The 20,928-nt window shown below is 40.8% G+C and overlaps 1 protein-coding gene across 1 annotated transcript in view; it reads right to left on the reverse strand.

Annotated features, from left to right (window-relative positions):
• LOC127162758 (uncharacterized) overlaps positions 1 to 19,256 on the reverse strand; it is a 33,405-nt gene extending 14,149 nt beyond the window's left edge. Inside the window, exons 1-6 of the mRNA XM_051105610.1 lie at positions 19,219 to 19,256; positions 16,742 to 17,296; positions 15,851 to 15,892; positions 11,253 to 11,942; positions 10,933 to 10,962; positions 10,153 to 10,839 (exon numbers count right to left, since the gene is read on the reverse strand). Coding sequence (XP_050961567.1) covers positions 10,153 to 10,839; positions 10,933 to 10,962; positions 11,253 to 11,942; positions 15,851 to 15,892; positions 16,742 to 17,296; position 19,219 — 2,005 coding nt within the window. The 5' untranslated portion in view covers positions 19,220 to 19,256. The remainder of the gene's footprint in view (positions 1 to 10,152; positions 10,840 to 10,932; positions 10,963 to 11,252; positions 11,943 to 15,850; positions 15,893 to 16,741; positions 17,297 to 19,218) is intronic.
• Between the last annotated feature and the right edge of the window lie 1,672 nt (positions 19,257 to 20,928).

Here is a 20,928-nt window from a genome sequence, read left to right on the forward strand (position 1 = left end):
GAGAATCATAAGACATGGTGTACTGTTGTGCTTCCTTTAAGGATGTAATGTTTGATCTTTCACTTCTCCATATTTACCATATAAATGTTGGAGTCTTCTCTTAATAAATGCCTTTGAGTGAATTGCACTTTTGTGTGTGTTCATTTCATTGGTCCGGGATCCCGGGTTCTCCATCGCTCAACCAAACTCAATCTGGGCAGTAGATTAGATATTAAATTCTAACAGCTACACAATCCAAATTACATGTAATCTTTTACTACCCAGCGCTGCACATACATCATTACGTCAGTGCTTGAAGTGGTAAAAAAAGAAGCACCTGTATCCCTTTTTTCTGCATTATTAGCGCTGTTTTTAACTTACTGTTTTAACGCTTTCACTTACTGGATCCTTGGACTTTCCAAGAGTTTACCGGTTTAAAATTATGTGATCTCAAAAACGTGCTTCTTTTCATTTTTAAGGTATTGTTTTGGTTATAATGTACTGATCTGAGAGCCCAGCCTCATGAAAATGTGTATCAACACATCAACACATCTTTCTATTTGGCGTGCTATTTATACACTGAAACTGACTTAGGCGTGCATATGATATGTATGTGTTTGACATGCATATATTACGCAGTTTTCGCATGCATATTATACGCATCTACCCCACAACCTTATTCCTAACATGGACCAATTCCACTTGCATTCATTCACGTGATTTGACAGATGACCCCTCCTGGTAGTGTGATTTATATAGTGTCATTTCTAATGACACTTTGACTCAGAGTACCGGCAACATGTCAGAAGTGCCGGTACACTGTAAGAAAAACAAAAAACACAATTTTGTTGAGTCAACTTAAAATAATTTGTTACGTGGCTGCCTTAAAATTTTAAGTTCAGTCAATTCAATTAAGTTTAGTCAACTTGAAATGTTAAGTTGTACTAAGTGACAACTAAGATATTTGAGTTGACCAAACAAAAATTTGGTTTGTTAAACTTAAAAGCTGGGCTTGTTACCTAGCTGCCTTAAAAAGTTAAGTATTCAAATCAAATATCTAAGTTGTCACTTAGTCAAACTTAAAATATCAAGCTGACTTTTTTTTGAGTTGACTGAACTTAATTTTAAAGCAACCGAGTAACAAATTATTTAAAATTGAATCAACAAATTATTTTTTACAGTGTAAGCGTGAAAAAGTGCCAGCCAGTATGCAAGAGGCTAAAATACAGAAGTACTGGCCCACTTCAAGTACTGTGTGATGGCCCGCGATGTACTGTAGAGGTAACACACTCTTGTCTCTTGTTCACACATACACACGCACAAACACACACACATGCATACATATACGCACACGTATACATCCAAATTTAATTTCTATGCCTTTGTTGATATTTTCTGGTAGCTTATAGTAACACCAGCAACTTCAGCATTCTGGGACTTTCGGACACGGGCACTACAGTATAGACTGGGTAACAGTGGAGGTAGATGTTAAAATTTGTATTGTACATTTTAAAATACATTAGAATGGAGAACGCCTGCTGTGATATGAACTGCCATATCTGCTGTCATGACCGGAGTGGAAAATGGTTCTAAAATTAAGCACAATTTTATGCTTTTCAGCTTGAAACAACACAATGGCAAAAGAAGCTCAATGAAAATAAACAACTTGACCAAAATCTGGTTTTGTCGTTTGTATTTATTTATTACAGATTCATAATTTCCAATCTACTTAAGTTTAAGTGCTCACGCTATTTAATTTGTGATATGACTGTGTAATTTGTGATATATTTGTTCAATTTAAGTCCAGTAGGGCTGGGCGATATGGGCAAAAAAAATAAAAATTTCATATCAGTCGATATCGATAATTATCACGTTATCATTTTTAAAGTCAGATTTTTGTTCCAAAGTAAATGTTGTAGAAACCAGATCATTAATTTTCTTTAACAAAATAAATATCTAAATAGAAGAATTAATTTCATTGTTCTAATGAGTTATATTGTTTCAAATCAAGAAACAGGGTTTGGGTTGTCTGATAATAATAATAATAATAATAATAATAATAATAACAACAACATCACTTATTTGTCTCTTAGAAATGCACATTTGATAGTAGCTTGAGGATGCAGAGGTAATTTTTTTTGTTTATTATCAATCAGTAACATCTGTAAAAATTGTACCAACCTCAGTTTTATATGGTTAAATTTATTGTGACCCATTTTTTTAAGCATTGGTCTACCATAGTAGCAAGCATACATTTTAAATCATGATAAACACAGTTAAAACCACACATAATGGTACCTCAATACCATGGTAAAAATATAACTACATGGTTTTATAGGTAGCCTATTTGTATAAAAAATGGTAGTCTAAAAACATTCAGTATAAATGCACACGTTATAGCTTAATCACAAATACACACTTACTATAATTATATACCATTACTCCTGTAATAAAATTCAATGTGAATATCCCACATTGCTGCCACAATACCATGGTGCAGTGAGTGTTACTACAGTAAATCCATGGTAAATGATGGCGATGTGTAGATTGAAAAGCCTTCTGATTGTCTCGTTGCACACAGCTTTAAACTAGTTTGAATCACAGAGTCATTTGTGTTCATCGCTGAATTCAAGTGTTTCACACTGGATCTCACAGCGCTGTTTAGTGCTCGCGTGACAGAGCCATTCACATATTGCATCTTTTGAGCATTCAAGTTTGTTATTTCAAATGTAGGCGCGGCAGCTACGCTCAATATGGAAGCGACGCAGTCGCATGGATAGATAATAAATGCATCTTGTTTAGTGAGCTCGCGCAGCACGTTAGTTTAAACTTTGGTCCGAGCGGATAAATGGTCCATGTGGCGCAATTCAAATGAGTCTAGCTATTTCGTTCCGCTTTTGGTACATAAAAATTATATCGAACATTTATCGAACTCTTCATATTGTTTTATCGAGGAAAAATCGTGAAAATTATCGTTTTATTGCAACAAGTTTGAGTTGCAAGTATTTTTTTGGGTTTAAATAAAGACCCGTATTTTTGCTAAAAATTGATGTTCCTTTTTTTGACTTCACAGTCCCTCACACACTGCATTGCACAACAGAAAGTTCATGCACTGACCAATCATTTCACTTCATCAATGATCTCAATGTATCATCAGGAGCCACAGGTATTCATTTGGTCTTGTCTGTTTTGTTTGTTTGTTTGTTTGTTTGTTTGTTTGTTTTTTTGTTTGTAATGTTTTTGACGCTCAAAAACAGCAGCCAGACATACAGTGAATGAAACATGATGGACAATGGTGTCACCTAAAAACGTTAGGTTACTTGCGTAACCCAGGTTCTCTGAGAACAGAGCGAGGTATCTCACTATGGGAAATGCCCCTAGGCGTGATAGACTATGGAAGCACCAATTACACCATGTCTGTCTGAAGGACGGACCAATCACAGCTCGTACAAGGAGCCCACACCCCTCTCCCTATATATACAGCTGTGATCCCCAAAAACGGCATTCTAAGCACGCTCTTCACCCGTGTTATGCGAGAAGGGAAGCCTGGTGAGATACCTCGCTCTGTTCTCAGAGAACCGGGGTTACACAAGCAACCTAACATTCTCTTTCAAACAATCGCTCGGTATCTCACTTTGGGAATGATATAGCCAACTCCCGTAATGCATTCTTTCTGAAGCCGCCTTAACAGACAGAAAAGGAAGACAAGACTTTGGTTCTCCAAAGAGCCAACTCTAAGAACTGCATGAGCCAATGAAGGCGCAGTGACATCAAGACGGTAAAATCTGATAAATGTGTGTGTGTGTGTGGGGGGGGTTGAAGTCCAATTTGCCGCTGCACAAATATCTCCCACCGAAAACCCCTTGAACAGGGCCCATGAGGTAGAAATACCTTGTGTGGAATGGGCCCTAAGGCCCTCCAGGGACTGAAGAAACATAGATGTATAGGCTAGTTCGATCGCCTCCACCATCCAATGGGAGAGGCGCTGAGAGATGATCGGCTTACCCTTACAATGAGTGGCCCATGAAACAAATAATTGATTGTTTTTCCTAAACGATCGTGTCCTGTTTACATAAAAGCATAACGCTCGTACAGGACACGGAGTGTGCAATTTCCTCTCCTCTGAAGACAAAAAAATGGAGGAGGGTAGAAAGCACGTAACTCCAAAGCAGAGCAGTTATAAGCTGAATCACTGACTTTGGGAACGAAAGCTGGGTTTGGCAGCAGCATAACTTGCTGTCATCTGGACTAAAATTTAGACATGCTTGATGAATCGACAAGGCATGTAACTCCCCCACTCGCTTAGCTGAGGCTAAAGCAAGTAGTAAGACCGTTTTCAGCGATAGGAGCTTAATATGAACACTCTCCAGAGGTTCAAACGGGGCCTGAGTTAACCTTCTGGGGTCGGCGCGGTTTGTGGCAATTTTTCTGATAACGTCAAAAAGAACTTCAATTATTCCGTCATTTTTGATCGTACAGATAAGAGCAATACATCAATGAAATCTGTAAGGAATTCACTTTTATTTGTGTACACTCATAATAACAACAGCACTCTGTGGTTTTGTAAAATAAAGCAAACAAACAGGGTATGCAGTCTGCTGCGTTGTTGTCTGTGATCGTCATAATCAGCCACGTAGAGGCGCAAGTCTTTCTTTTATTAGCCTTCTTACGTTAGTTGTTGTGTTACTGTGATATAACTTGCAGACATTATAGTAGTTAATTTATTTCAAACTATAATTCCTGACTACATGTGCAATCAGGTGAAACGTTATGAAGTATGTTTCATTTCATTGCATCAAAATGTTTCACGACACCAGGATGTTTTTAATGTTCTATAAAATAAAAATGACGCGATATAAAAGTAATAGTGTTTACACTGTAACACTGAATGACAGAGTCTAAGATTGTTTAGACAAAACTACTGTCATATACTCTGTTCACGAATAGATGTTTATGACGTGCTTAACAATAATACATTAGTTTCCCAGACATAAAATGGTTTTGTATTGTATAATACATACAAATCATGCTTGTGTTTATGACTATAAAATCCTATTTATTTATTTATCGTATAACAATAGGATAATATTAGTTTATTATTAATAATAAACTATATGAATAGATGATGCTAAACAATAATAATTAGTTTCTCAGATATAAAATGCCTTTTTTTAAAGATAGTATAAAGCATGTGTGAGTCTATGACTACAAAATCATACTATATGTATATATTACAGATGCTTCTGATATTAACATGCTTACGGATTTTTTACAGTTTTATATATATATATATATATATATATATATATATATATATATATATATATATATATAGTGATCTGATTCCTGCACCACAGATGAATGCTACCTGAAGAGTGCTGTACCAACATCAGATGTTCAACTACACTGATTTTTTTTTTTATTGTAAAACAATTTCATGGACTACTGATGATGAGTTTTGTTTCTTAAATCCATGGAAAGAAGCAATCACTTAAATATCAGGTATAATTTACTTGTTTCACTTGTTGAACAGAATTCAGAAAACAGTTTTCAGGAATGACACAAAGTCTGCTCACATCTCTATGGTTAGATCAGTATAGTCAATAATGTGCTTTTGACCTTCATTATGTATGTTTTGATGATACAGTGTTGTAAATAAAATACAAATAGTCTAAAACTCCATTCTCTGAATCTCTCATTGTTTCTACCTTGACAGTCACAGTCTCATTGATGGGCCATTAGAGGAGGGCCTTTTGTCTCTCAGGTGTAAATCACTAAATATTCATGGTCGTTGTCACTCCCTCGCATATTCCCTTTCAGTCACAAAACATGTCTTAGAAAATTTAAATCAATATATTGTTTTCTGTAAACGCGTGAATGAGATGATTTTCACATGTTTTTGTAGAAAAAACTCTAGACTACCACATCCAGTTCTCAAAAGTCTTGTGAACTAATGTTCTGAATGTGTTTCATGGTCTTATTTCAGTGACTTAAAGATTTTAGTTTTTCACTAACCACGCATAAATGTTGTTTTCTCAAAAACACAAACATGTACATTAATGTTGCTTGCATATTACTGTAGCCCAGTTTGTGCTGATTACAATGTAATCAGACTTTAGCCATTAATATGTTTTTTACATACTGAAAAAAGCACAAATGTGAGGGCATGTCAAAACTTCTCCAGGGCCCCAAAACACCCTCAGACCCCAGAGGGTTAAAGCAAGACCATAGACAAATCCCATGACGGGACCAGTTTGAGACACTGGTCTCAAATGCCTCACCCCTTTCATAAAATGGCCTATAAGAGTGTGCCGGCCCACTGAAACTCCTTCAAAGCTCACATGACAGGCCGAAATTGCAGCCAAGTAAACTTTAATGGTAGAGAACACTCTCCCATTGTTTAGTAAGCTTTGCAAAAAACAGAGAACCTCACTCAACGCACACTGAAAAGGAATAACTCCTTTACAAGTGCACCAGTCCTCAAAGACCTGCCATTTCAGATCATACAGTGAGCACTTTGATGGAGCTCTAGCACTCTGTATAGTATTTATGACCTCTTGGGGAAGCCCAAGGGCATTTAGATTCAACCCTTCACGGGCCAGACCCAAAGATTGATTCGTTCCGGGTGGGGGTGAGAAATTTGCCCCCCTGCTTGGGACAGCAGGACCTGATACAATGGGAGTTGCCAGGGCTCTCCCCAAAGGAGCTGGACAATCTCTGCCAGCCACAGCCTCCCTGGCCAATGAGGGGCTATCAGAAGGAGAGATAATCCGTTTTCTCTTACTCTGTCTAGGGTGGGAGAAATTAGACTCAGCGGTGGGAATGCGTATAGCACGTTCGGCCACGGGTGTGCCAGTGCATCCACACCCAAGGGTGCATTTTCGTCTCTGAGAGAGAAATATTGCGGACATTTTGCGTTTGCTCGTGAGGTGAATAGATCTACAGCAGCTCTGCCGTAAATTTCCTAGATTTGATTCACCACCTGCGAGTGGAGTACCTATTCTCCGTATAATGGGTTGCCCCTTGACAAGAGATCTGCTCCAACATTCAGGACTCCCGGGACATGCGTTGCACGCAGCGAACTGAAATGCACGGCTCTCCAGACAATCAGCTTGCACGCTAGATTGTGCAGTTGCAACGAACGCATTCCCCCTTGGCAATTGATATATGCCACCACCGTCTTGTTGTCTGTCCTGACTAGAACATGAAAACCTTCCAAGAATGGGCGAAAATGCTTCAGAGCTAGAAAGACTGCCATTAACTCCAGCATGTTTATGTGAAGTCTGCAAAACTGAGACGTCCAACGACCGTTTACCGATCTGCCCTGAAAAACAGCTCCCCATCCCGTCAGGGATGCCTCCATGGTCACTACTTTTCTTAGAGACACGCTCCCCAACAAGACTCCTGTCCAGAATACACAGGGGTTTCTCCACTGATGAATAGCCATCACGCACGCCGTGGTAATTCTCACTCTGCGTGCGAGGTGCCGACGTGGGCACAGATGCCTCGCCGCAACCCAATGCTGGAAGCTCCTCATTTTTTCATTTTCAGCAAGCCCAGCGGGACCACAGACAGTGACGAAGCTATCATGCCCAGAAAGCAAAGACAGGTCCTGAACGAGACCAGGTTTCCAACGCAAAACCGGGCTAGGCACTGATAAAACGCCATTATCCTCCTTTCCGAGAGCATAGCGCGATATTCCACCGAGTCTATTCGAAGAGCCTAGATACTCAATCTCCTGGGACGGGATCAGCTGGCTTTTGGCATAGTTGATCCTGAACCCCAGATTCATGAGATGAGACGTGAGCACCTCTATGCCTCGTTCCGCGCACTCCCGCGAATGAGCGCAAATCAGATAATCGTCCATATAAGCAGATATTCTGAGACCCTTGTGTCTCAGGGGAGATAATGCTGCTTCTATGCATCTGCTGAACACACATGGAGCAAGGCTGAGCCCGAACGGAAGGGTAACAAATTCGTACACTTTGTTCTGAAAGGAAAACCTGAGATATTTCCTGTGCGCCGGATAGATGCTTATATGAAAGTAAGCATCCTTGAGATCGACCGTGGCAAACTAATCTCCCTGGCGGACTGAACGAGTGAGAGCTCCGACTGTGAGCATCTTGAATTTGTACTTCCTTAAGTGCTTGTTTGGAGCACGCAGGTCCAGTATCGGGCGCAAACCCCCATCTTTCTTTGGAATTAGAAAATAACGCGAGTAATAGCCCCTCTGAGTTTCCCCCACTGGAACTCGTCTTATAGCTCTTTTCTCTAGGAGGGAGGATATTTCCTAACACCCGAGCTGAATCCCCGTTTGCTACAGATGCTATAACCCCTTTGAAAGGAGGGGGTTTTACAGCGAACTGGGGGGGGTCGACTGCTCTGTGCTCTGGGTTTTCGCAGTTCTGGACGCATTCAAAAACCTCCTGTTCTGCATCGGAGGGAACAGGAGGGCAGGATGCTCTTTTATGCGGCAGACAGATGTCAAATGCTTCTCCTTCCTTCTTCTGAAGGTCGCACCTCTGTCTCATCGCCGCGACAGCCGGGCCGAACAGCCCACTCGAGTCTACAGGAGCTTCGAAAAAAAACAATTTCTCCATGCCCCCGATACTCGTTAGATTTAACCACAGCGATCTCTCGCCCGTGATGGAGAGAGCCATGGTACAGCCGCAGCTTTGCACCACGCCACGTGAGGTGTGGAGATTGAGATCTGTTATGTTGCAGATCTCCTCCCAAACCATCGGGTTTAGGTTACCAGCGTCGAGCTGCGTGCCCAGCTCCTCCAGTAACTCGGCTTGGTAGGCTGTCAACAATGAAGTGACGTTGAGCGCCCTCACTGCTAGCGCCAAAGATTTCTACATTTTTTGGTACATGGAAGCGGTGAAGCGTTCCATTTTCCCAGGGAGGGAGGGGCTGGCCGATGAGAGAGTAGTCCGCCTGTTCAGATGCAGGTGGTGGGCCACTGACTGCTCAACCGTGGGTGGGTTAGAAAGCCAGAGCCCCTCCATCTCACTCACATCAAGAGATGAGTAGCCCTTGATGGGCATGTGATGGGTAAAAGGTTTATCCCATGAACGCTTCATCTCTGCTATGCACGCCGGCAAAGCAGGGAGCAGTTGTTTCGCCGGGGGAAGGCGGGAAGGGAGCCTCTTACCGTCAAAGATATCCCGTTTAACTCCCGGATCCCCTGGAGTTACATACCAAGGGATGTCAAGCTTAGCTGCTGCACGCTTACAGACCTCAACTAAGTCACAATCCCCCACCGTCAATGCCATATCGCCACTTAGCACGCTCACTGGCCTGGATGCTTGGGCTGTAGACAGGATAGCATCTTAATTCTCATCATCCGGCTAGTCTTGAAGAAGGCGAGCTAACATCTCCTCGTCTTCCTCTTCATCTCCTTCGACCTCGTTGCCCTCTGCCAGCAGCTGCTGGTCGAAAAGCAGTGTAAACTCAGGGGACTCCGAATCCATAATATCCCCCCAGGAAGGAGTATGCCGCAGGGGAGAGGGATGAGCCCCTTTCGCTGAAGAAGGAACAGCGGAGAGTACCAGATCATCTTCGGAAGATGCAGCCACCCGAATCCACCGTTCTAGAACCCTGGCCGCCATTACACGAAAGTGCGAGCAGCTTTCTGTATCCGCCAACGCAGCCAGGGCATGCTTGACACCCATGCATGCGATACACATCGGGTGCAAATCCCTTAACGGGGAAGAGAACAAGAATGCCATTTTTGGGGTTCACAGCTGTATATATATGGAGAGGGGTGGGCTCCTTGTGATTGGTCCGTCCTTCGGACAGATGTGGTGTAATTGGTGCTTCCATAGTCTATCATGCCTGGGGGCGTTTCCTATAGTGAGATACCGAGCAATTGTTTGAAAGAGAACCTTCTTTACTGTTCTACTGAAGAAAAATGTCACACATGCATCTTGGATGGCTTGAGGCTGAGTAAATTAACACCATATTTCATTTGTGGGTGAACTGTCCCTTTTAACTAAAAAACATGTACTTATAGACTTTCTTCATTTAAAAACATCATGTTACTGTTTTGCTAACCAATTTGACCAGTTAATGGAAAAGAGCTTACTCAAAAGATTGATTTGATTATAAATTTGATACATTTTGTTCTACATTAATAACAGATTGGAGAACACATGTAAAAAATACACTCACCACCTGACTGAATCTTCTGCTTTAAATCTTTGATTTTATCCTCCATTTTCTTCAGTTTCTCTTCATATTTCTCTTCTGTTTGATGTCTGACTCTGTTCTTTTGAGCTTTCACATATGTCTGTTGTGAATATGGTTCAGTCTTCATGTTCTCTATATAATCCAGTAGTTCTGGGATCTGTTGTGAGTCGTCATGCTCTTTTAAAGCCATCACACAGTATCGACCTCCACAACGACTAATTAACCTCTGACATTCTGTGCTGGATTTTATAAAGTTTGTCACTGGTCGTTTAACAGTGACATCCTTGATAAACATTACTATAAAATGCTCTCTGGAATAAAAAATCTTCTGGATCTTCTCTATTTCTGCTTTGTCTCCATCAGTAAGTGGACCAGCAGGAATAATAATGAGGAAAACATGAACTCCAGGATCACAGAGAGACACACAGTGGAGAGTCTGACGCATCACTTCCTCTTCTGAGAGTAGATTGAGAACTGGAAGCTCCACCAGATGGATCAGACGACCATGAATCTTATGCTTTTTCTTTACACACTCTTCAGTGCTCTCTCTGTGATGTGAGTGTTTTGTATATTTTCCTCGTAAAAGTTTGGACACTGAGACGTTAATTGTTGAATCACTTCCACACAACACCAGGTTCAGCTTCTTTTTTCCAGAGAAATTTGATGACACTACAAAAAACATCAAAGACATTAGACTTCCTTAAACAACAACCACATTTTAGAAAATGAAAATGTTAACTTCCAATAATTTCATCAACTTACAGTTGGAGCGAATCCACTCTCTTACATCAACTATAAACAAAAAAAAATAAATAAAAAAATATATATGAATGTTTGACAATGTACATCTGCAAGCATCTTTCATATATATATATATATATATATGAAATTACTGAATTCATTCTTCTTTCCTTTTTTCTTTTTTTTTTTCCATATAACATTATCCACATGTACACTTTATTCAATGAGAATCCCAGTGCAGTGCAGGTTTTGAGGAACATTTAAAAATGTTTTTTAAAAACACTTAAAAACAGTTATTCCATTTCATTACCATAATAAGAAGAGAAATTCTGAAAACATACTTGGACTTTCTTCATTTCTCTCGCTCTGTTCAGGTTTTCCATCATCTTTGTAATAAGAACACTCTTTGTTTTTTTCCTCTGATCTGACTGAACCATGAGATTGACTTTGCTCTTCATACACTGATGTTCCTTTAACATCTTCATATATATCACATGTAAGATATTTTTCCTGGCAATCCTGAATTATCTTATCAACCGTCTTGAATATGTCAGATTGCCATTCTGGGTTTTCTTTTTCAAACTCCATATGTCCTCCTCCACACTCCTTTATAAACTGATAAGTAACTGTATGCGTTTGCGACATTGTCCCTTTATCAGTCATGAGAACAATGGTACGTTTAATCGCTTCTTCACTGAATTTTTTCAGCACAAAATTCACTCTTCTCATGTCCTCCTGAGTTAAGTTTTTATACTGCTGTATGATTATGAATGCATGCGGTCCTGGAGCAGACACATACACACATTCTCTCACTGTCTGTTCGATCTGATGATTTGAGATGTTTTGATCCAGCAGATGAAGAGTGTTAATGACCGTGATGTGTCTGTCCTTCATTTTTCCACCAATCATCGTCATATTGTGCTGCTTTGTAGGTACATCACTCTCACACATATCTATTCCCAGGATGGAGTTTCTGACTCTGCTGTTTTCTGAAACATCCTTCCCCAAAAGAATAATCCTCAGATCACTCACTGGAACACACATAAAGACATCATGCAATAAATAGAATAACTGAAAATATTTAATATGATGGTTTTAATAGCTGTTTAAATTAAGGAATGTGAACTGTTAAAAAGCTTGGCTTTGATTCATATAGATAAATTAATTCACAACATGATTTCATATTAATTACATTATTATGAATTTACAAAACAACAACAAACATCTTTTTCACCAGAAAGAACGTCTCGGTTACATCTGTAACCCTCGTTCCCTGAAGGACGTTACTTCATAACTGACGTATTTGGGGTCTCACTTGGGGGCCCAATCACCTCTGAGCTATTTGGAAAAAGCCAATGAAAATCAGGGAAAAAGGGTTACAGATGTAACCGAGACGTTCCCCTTCAGTCATACTCTACGACGTTACGTCATAACTGACGTATTTGGGGTCTCCTCTGGAAAACGCCACAATCCTGAACTGTTACGTAGTTGAGGAACAGACGCTGACGCCTGGGTCACCCGGCCCGCCCGGCCCACAGCTGCTACATATGTCTGCTAGAGAGGCGCTGTGCACCACGCCTAGGAGGAGTAACTCTTGGAGAGTGGACTCGACTCCTAGAGAACACACCTCACCTAGGCACAGAAGCCGAGGTGAGGCATTACCACCCAATGGGCCAATCTCTGGTTGAGGACAGCATTCCCCATCTGCTGACCATAAGCAAACAAAAGCTGCACAGAGCGACTGAGTTGCATGGCACGAACGGGACACAGCAAAACGAAGACCGGGTCTGCCTGCTCCAGCGGCAGCGCTTGCAGGTTCACCACCTGATCCCTGAAGGGAGTGGTGGGAACCCCGGGCACATAATCAAACCCCGGTCGTTCTCCAGGTCACGTGAGAATAGCCGGAGGAAATTCAAGGCACGTTCCATTGACTAAAGATGGGTGCAGGTTCCCCACCCTCTTAACGGACGTGAGCGTGATCAGGAGCAAGATCTACAACTGATTCAGCGGCTCAGGGAAGCACTTCGCAGACCTAGAGAGGGCCACGGGGGGATCCCAAGAGGGGAAAAGGTGCGGCCCAGGGGAACTTGTCCCCCTGCAGCGCTCCGGAACCTGACAGCCAGGTGATGCTTCCCAGGGGCAGCCATACCCAGCATCTAGGCATGCCGTGATTGCCTCATCACCGCCTGGAAAAGGCCAGTGAGGTCTACCGCATCCCAACCAGAAGCCAGACGTACAGGTCCACGGATCGGGATGCGGGTGCCAACTGTGCCCATTCCTGAGAAGAAAGTTCTTAGGGGAATCTTAGTGTCAGCAACCCAGGTTCGGGTGGGCCGGAAGACGTACCAGCGGAACCTGCTCCTTTTCTGTGCAGGAAGGTGTATAATAGACCCCATATCCAGTTGTGTGCCAGCTCAGGGAACTCAGGACTCAGGGAAGCAAACAGACAAGCTGGACACTGGGGTTGGAGTCGCCATTCTCTGAGAGAGTGCCTTTTTTTTTCTTCTTCTTTTTTTCGCAACTTAACTCTCCGAAGTGAATGGCCTGCAGCAATTTGAGCCGCTAGACTCCAGAGGAGGAGATGGCAGGTGAGTTGCAATATGCAACGGGACCACAGACCACCTCATGGGTAGGTGTATGCTACAGCGGCTATGGTGTCATATGGACTAGCGTGTACCTGCCCCACAGCATTGGTAGGAACCGGCTGAGGTAAAAGCACTGCTTGCAACTCGAGCGACTAATGTCACTGCAGTCGAGGCCCTCTCCAGGAACCCGAGACTGCCTGCCCATTGCTAACAGCACCCCAGCCTGTGTCGGAGACTTCCGAGATAGCTGCTTGACACCTAGCCTAAGAGCATGGCTGCCAGTAGGAACACGGGGTCTGTCGAGTAGCTGGGAAGGTGGCAACACTGAGGGGGACGCCAACCCGAAGTGTGCCACGGTGCCATGCCCATCTCAGGATCTGGTCGTATCGTCAGTGCTGAAGCGATCTCATATGGAACAGCAGAGCGGCAAAAACGTGGACCGCTGTCAGCACCAACCATTTAGCTGACATAATCGTCTGGATCCAACCCCATACTGAGAAAAGAGGGAGCTCCGTTCTCCTTTAAGACTCGCCCTTCTCCCAGTTGACCCGAAGTCCCGATGGCTAAAGTGCGAAGATACTAAGTTCCTGTATTCGTCCAACAAATCTCACAAGTGGAGTATTCATACCTCAGTCGCCGAGATAGTGGAGGAGCCAGGTGCCCTACTCCCAAATGGGGCTGGGCACCCCCTGCGAGTTTGTAAAATGCGGGGAAACAGATCACTCTGAAAGCAGGAAGCCAAGAGGAGAACTGTACCGATACATCTGACCCCTGAAGCAGACCGAAAAAATATCTGCGTCAGGCCAGAATAACAGCACACGTCCTTCGGGTCGAAGCTGTCACCCATCTCTGGTGCTGAAAAATAGAAATGTGTTTCCGTTTCAGCCACCCAAATGGTAGCCCGAAAGGGGGACCGATTCAGAACTTAAAAACCAGGAATAGGTGAAGCCCACCACTCTTTTAGGATGTATAGACCAACCAACTTGACCAGCAGACAGGCTTGGTAGTTTGTTTTAGTAACCGGGCTGCTGCCTGCATAAATAGAGATGGCATAAACACCCCTGCAGCAGGACATAACAGCTTCTGCTTTTTTTTTTTTAAGGATGGCTCAGTCCAGAAAGCAAGCGTCCCGAAGTAGGGCCAGGCTGCTATAGCTGCGCTTTCCTGATCCATGATCCCGCTTTGTCACAGCTAGAGTGTGAGGAAGCAATGCATTCTGCATCCCTGGCTTAGACGGTGAGACCATGTGCTGGGCTTAGGTGTGAGGAAGACATGCGTCGCTCACAACAAACCCAACATGTTATAAACAGAGAAAATTAAATTGCTCTTTTATTGAAGGGGTGGGTACCTACTGACCCGTAGGTCAGAGGCAGCAGTGGTGGAGAATCCCCTGTCTTTCGCAAGGGTATTCCGAGATTAAACCTCCAATCCCCGGGTGCTTAGCCTGCTTCCTGCTTCCCTGAGCACTAAACAAGACACAGGGCTCGCGATAGGATGAAGCATGCGTCAACATTCAGAAACTCGACAGTAATACGGTGAGAGGAGCCAGACCTCCGCGGGGGTTTACCCGCCGGAGCAATCCAGACTACATTTCCCAGGTCTCCCATGCTTCCAGCCAACGCAGCCTAAGGATTGTACCAACCCGCGAAACCGGAAAGGGTAGAGCACAAAGGCAGCCCACATATTAAATGTAAGCCATGACCAAGCGTAATAATGAGCATGCCCACGCAGCGTGGGAAAAACCCATTCACAAAAACTGTCTCAACGTTATTGTTTACATCCCAGACCTGTGAGACAGCGATTGTGACTGAGATGAGGAATAAGGAAACTATCTCTCCCTAAAAGCACATGATCAGAGATGAGTCTTGAAAAAGACACTCTCAACGACTGTGTGTGCTGTAGGAAATTGCTCTTTTAGGCTGGATTGCCCAGGGGAGGACTGTGCAGCAGGGCGACCTCTCCGCTGGAATGGAAAGAAAGGATGTTCCACACAGCCTGAGAAACTCCCGCAGTAATGAAGATATCTTCCTTCTTGTAGAAGCAGCTCACGAAGCGGTCAGCTCTAAAGCAAAAATCTGAATGAGTGGATGCATGCCGCCATCTTATATACCCATATGTATGGGGGAGTGGCTTGGCATGCAAATTCCACTAGCCAATTTTCATTGCCTTTTTCCAAATAGCTCAGAGGTGATTAGGCCCCCAAGTGAGACCCCAAATATGTTAGTTATGACGTAACGTTGTAGAGTACGACTGAAGGGGAACTACAATTTCAAAATATCTTGGAAAACTAAAAAAAATAAAACAAACAAACAAAAGTCTGGAATTATAATATTACTATAATTTAATTGACTTACTGTTAGGATGTTCTTCACTTTGACTTAGTCGTCTTTGGCTCTCTGAAACAACATCACCCATATAGTATCAGATGTGACGAATATGACATGATTGAACCTTCACAATGATCATAACTGAATGAATTTAATGAATGTGTGCAGAACATATGGAGGTTTTATGCGATGAGAAACATGAAAAACAGAATACTGGGTTACACTTTAGAAAGTCATATTTGGTAGCTATGTAGGTAATAAGACAAATGAATAGCACTATATCAGCACTTCACTAACTACTATTAACTAATACGGAAATAAGACTAAACTAATCTGTAATTAATAGCAAATTTAGAACTGATAGTTCATTATTTCTAAATCAGATTAGTTATATTAAGAACAATGACCAAGTAATGACCAAATAATTACTAATGACTTACTAATCACAACAGTAATGTGTCTGAAATATGAGCAATTGTCATTCTATAAACAAATGCATCTTAAGAGAAACATCAATTTATGGATAATACCATAACAATTAAATACCTTCTGCTTATCTGTAGTATTACAGTGATGTTCCCTTGTCACAAAACTATGCATCCTTGATGAAGTTATACAGCATCAATACTGTGTGCATTATGCACAAAAACACATCCTCCATAAATCAAACACTGCATTAAAATATTGTAAGCTATCTCACAGTAATGGTTGTACTGAATGATTTAGGCCGGAAACATTAAAACCCCATGTGAAGCTCTCAATAATTAAAGTGAAAAATGTTTTAGCAAGTTTTAAAATGGTGGTAAATAATACACAGTATATATATATATATATATATATATATATATATATATATATATATATATATATATATATATATATCTTCATAGCAGTTGTTAGCAATTGTAAAAGACTTACTGCTGTATTCTTCATGCAGTGATGTGACCTGTTGTGTCTCTTTAACTACACCATGACTGATTATTTTATCCATTTTTCGAAGTATTTGAGACTGCCGCGTAGTTTGTGTAAGTTGAAAGCATCCTCCTCCACATTCTGTAGATATTTCTTGAATATAATCACTTTCAGACCTATGTTTAGTGTAGCGTTTCTTGTCATCAGTAGTCAGAATCATTGTGCGCTTCATCGCATGCTCAGCAAAGCAGTTCAACAATGAAGGTAATCTGTCTCTATTCTTCTTAGTAAAATCATTGTGCTGCAGCACCAGTATGATCACATAAGGCTCTAAAGGAGAAATCTTGGACACGTTATGTGCCATTTGTTGTAATGTGAGGTCTGGATCGAGCAGGTGAGTTGTATTAATGACTGTGATGTTCCTTCCCTCCACTGATTCACTCATTGTCTCTACATCAAGTTGTGTTGTCTTTCCAAACACATCTTTATCAAAGATTAAGTTTCCCACTCTGTTGTTTTCTGACATGTTCTTCCCCACCAGGACAATTCCCAGACCACTCACTGAAACACACAATACATACATACATGTAGCATCTGGACCAATCAGACATACAGTTATTTGTTACATTTAACAAATAATCTTAAAACCCAGCTATACGCTGGAGTTTTGAAGACAATCCCCCAAAGCAACTAACCCCCAAAAGGGCTTAGTTGCCAGGGTGACCATCTGATATCACAGGTTTTATTGCTTCAAGGAATGCAAACGGAGCACACTACATTTCTCTATAGGAAAGACACAATGCCTATAGAGATGGACTCTTTCCTATTCATTCACAGACAAACCTTTCTTTGACCTTCCTATTACACATAGCCCAGGTCATTTTGTACAGTATTACTGCATTGTATTTTAATTTTGTCTGTTGTATTTGTATTTGTCTTTCTACTGTTTTATGCATGCATTATGATAGATGACTAGTTGTATAAACCATCCATGTCATGTTTGGTTTCTTTGAATTCGTATTTTGATGATCTAAAAGATGGTGTAAATTAGATGTTGATACCTATGCAACATATTAGTGTTTTAAGAAACCTTAGTAGTTTTTACATCAGCACCCAATCGAATTACATATGCAAAATACCATGCTCCCGGACAAAGAGTCGTAAACTTTCCCTCCAAAAGCGAAAGTTACCATTGGTTCATGGACCTCCTGAAGGCACAGCCTCTAGAGAGTTTAAAGGCATCAACCGATCTCTTCCTCTTTATTCCTTCTTCTCTTTACTCTCTTCACTCGTCTGCAACATCTTCCGATTGCTGCCTGTGTGGAGGAATCCACGGGGAGCCTGAGCAGGCACAGGACATGCCCGGCGGGCAAGGCTGTGGCTCTCGACTACAAAGAGCCAGACAGTTCCACTTAACCCTGGAATTCATCTTCATGACTCACCTCAGTCAGTCAGTGGTTCTTGGAGAACCTAAGAAGATGAGCTGGAACTCTTCAGGACTTCCCTAAGCGTGCGCCAGGCCTTGCGGCCTTGTCTTTCCATTCCACAAAGATCACAGGACTTCAGCTGGGTCCCTCTCAGCTCTTGGTTCTTCTTCACTTTTCACATGGGAAGAAACTCCCAGTCACCAACGAGTCAGGACATCTTTGGAATTCATCACTCTTCAGACCCGGAAGAACATGATTGCAATTCCAAAACCGCCACTGCTCCAAACCATCACGACTTTCACCAGAGACTGCATTTGGACACTTGTTCAATGACCAAGGCAATGCAAGTATCGTACAGTTAACTAAACAAACAGAGGTTTAGTATAAGCTGTAGACAGCACTGATGGTTTCACTCAGATGGCTAACTGACTCTTTTCATAGCTTCATTTCCTTGTCTCTCTAACTGCTTCTCACTGACCATTCCCCAATGTATGAGTGATTTCATGTTTGTTTGTTTGTTTAGATTAGTTATGTGTTAGTCCTTCGTTAATAAACTATTGTGCACAAATTACATGAGTTCTGATTCTGCCTTGCAAATTAATGTCCCTTTACGATTTGAGCTACATGCTCTAATGCAATGGTTCTTTAAGAAAGTTATTTTCTGTGGCCAGGAAAATATCATTTCTTAGAGTTGATATAAAAATTATGCTGAATGTTCGCTAGGCGAACAGATTAGTTGATGGAAAATTGATTCTGCTACAGTTACTACTGGCAGCTGATATAAATAATTGTAATTAATCAATTAATTGTAATTATTTATATACATTTCCCTTTGAGCTAAATCGTGACATACACCATGTCAAATACCGTTTCACAATTTTCATTACATAATATTAAATCAAACTATCAATCAACAGTTTCTGAGAGGAATATTATAGAATTAACATGAAATCTGTTAAGTCTGGTTTAATTATATATGGTTTCACATAAAATGCAAGTTATCAATTAATATTAATACTTTGTTTTGTCAAACATAGTTTGTTTTATTTTACTTACTGTTGGGACGATTACCAGGTGGACTTTGGTCTCTCTTGCTTTCTATTAAAAAAAAATAATAAATAAATAAAATAAAAACATGAATAAATAAACCAATCAACTGTTATTAATATATGCATTATTATCCATAATGACTAGAGCAAGTTATTACTTGCATTTGAACTCAAATAAAGCTGCAATATTAAATAAATACATAGTTTTGAGACAGCAATGCAAACATTACACATTTTATAAAAATACTCATAAGTCCAAGGCACTAAGCCCACAAGTATTGTGAAAAAGTAAAAAAAAAAATAATAATAATAATAAATAAAAGCCTTTATTGGCATTTATTTAACATTAACAACAGCACATATGTATTGTTTTTAATGTTGAAGCCTTGTGAATAAAGGCTTTTTACTTTTTCGCAGTACTTGAATGCCTTGGACTTATTTTTGATGATATAAAATAATTCTGCATCCAAAGATCACAGATTCATGGATTTCACACCTCGGCAGCCTTTTTTTTTTTTTTTTTTTTTTGTGCATATTTTACAGTTTGCCATTTGTGAATAATTTCAGCTGTAATACTTTAAGACCTTTGTATTAAAATGTTAATGAAGATCAGATTCCCTCTGTATTTCTAGACTGTAACTGAAACACTACTAGGTCAAGTACTATTATAGATAGAAACCATCTAAAACAGTCTGGACAATGAAATTTTCTGTGGTCAAAGTGATCGCTGATCTCAGTCCACACCTCAAACACACACACACACACACACACACACACACACACACAATAAATAAATAAACAAATATAGCATGATCTACATTGTATTGTCAGTTGTTATTATTTTGGAATAAACGTAAATATTCTTATAAACACAAAAATAAATATTAACTAACTAATCTAAAAGACCCAGTTCCACTGTTTAACGTGTTTTTTTTTTTTTTTTTTTCCAGGTTTATAAAATTAGAGCAACATGGTTCTTTCTTTCTTTCTTTTTTCAGTGCAAACAAGAACGCAGAAATTATATCACAACACTTAGGCCTACATCACTTACTTCCGCATAAACAAACACAAAAACATCGGTAAACAGTGGCAGATCTTCCGTACACTCTTAGGAACACTGTAGTTTATAAAGTTCATCATGCCTTGTTTGAGGTTTCAGTATTTGTGCTTTTGGTTGATGACTTTGCGCACGGTTCTTTTGTAGGCCATAAAGCATGGATTTCAAGCTTTATGAAGTGCAACGTTAAAATGGAACTAATGGAAACGAGCGTTTATACTAGCTACAGTTTAATAAGACAGAGCCTTTAAATAAAACATGTTTATTTGTTGTAATTTGATACTCAGGCAGATTTTGTGCCATTTCTGCAATCAAGTTTCAAAACCAAAAGGACAAATCTGACAGAGGGGAGAGAAAAATGTCGAGAAGAGAAATGCATGCCCTTATCAGCAGAGGCTACAACATTAAGATTACGTATATTCAAAGCTAAATAGTCGCGTGTGAACAATTCCGCTTATGTCATTAAATCTCAATCCAGTCAGGTAATACTTAGCAACTCAAAATAATAAGATATTGTAAAGCAATAAAATAGCAGCACAAAACGTTGCACATGACAGCACACACCAGCAGAAAGTCAGTTTTAAGACATGAGTTATATATATTGTAAGGACCGTTGAAAAGACGTCCCTCCGACACGTCCCGTCATGGTTGAAAAATAGT

This window comes from Labeo rohita, chromosome 3, assembly GCF_022985175.1.
Source record: "Labeo rohita strain BAU-BD-2019 chromosome 3, IGBB_LRoh.1.0, whole genome shotgun sequence".
NCBI classification, from domain to species: Eukaryota; Metazoa; Chordata; class Actinopteri; order Cypriniformes; family Cyprinidae; genus Labeo; species Labeo rohita.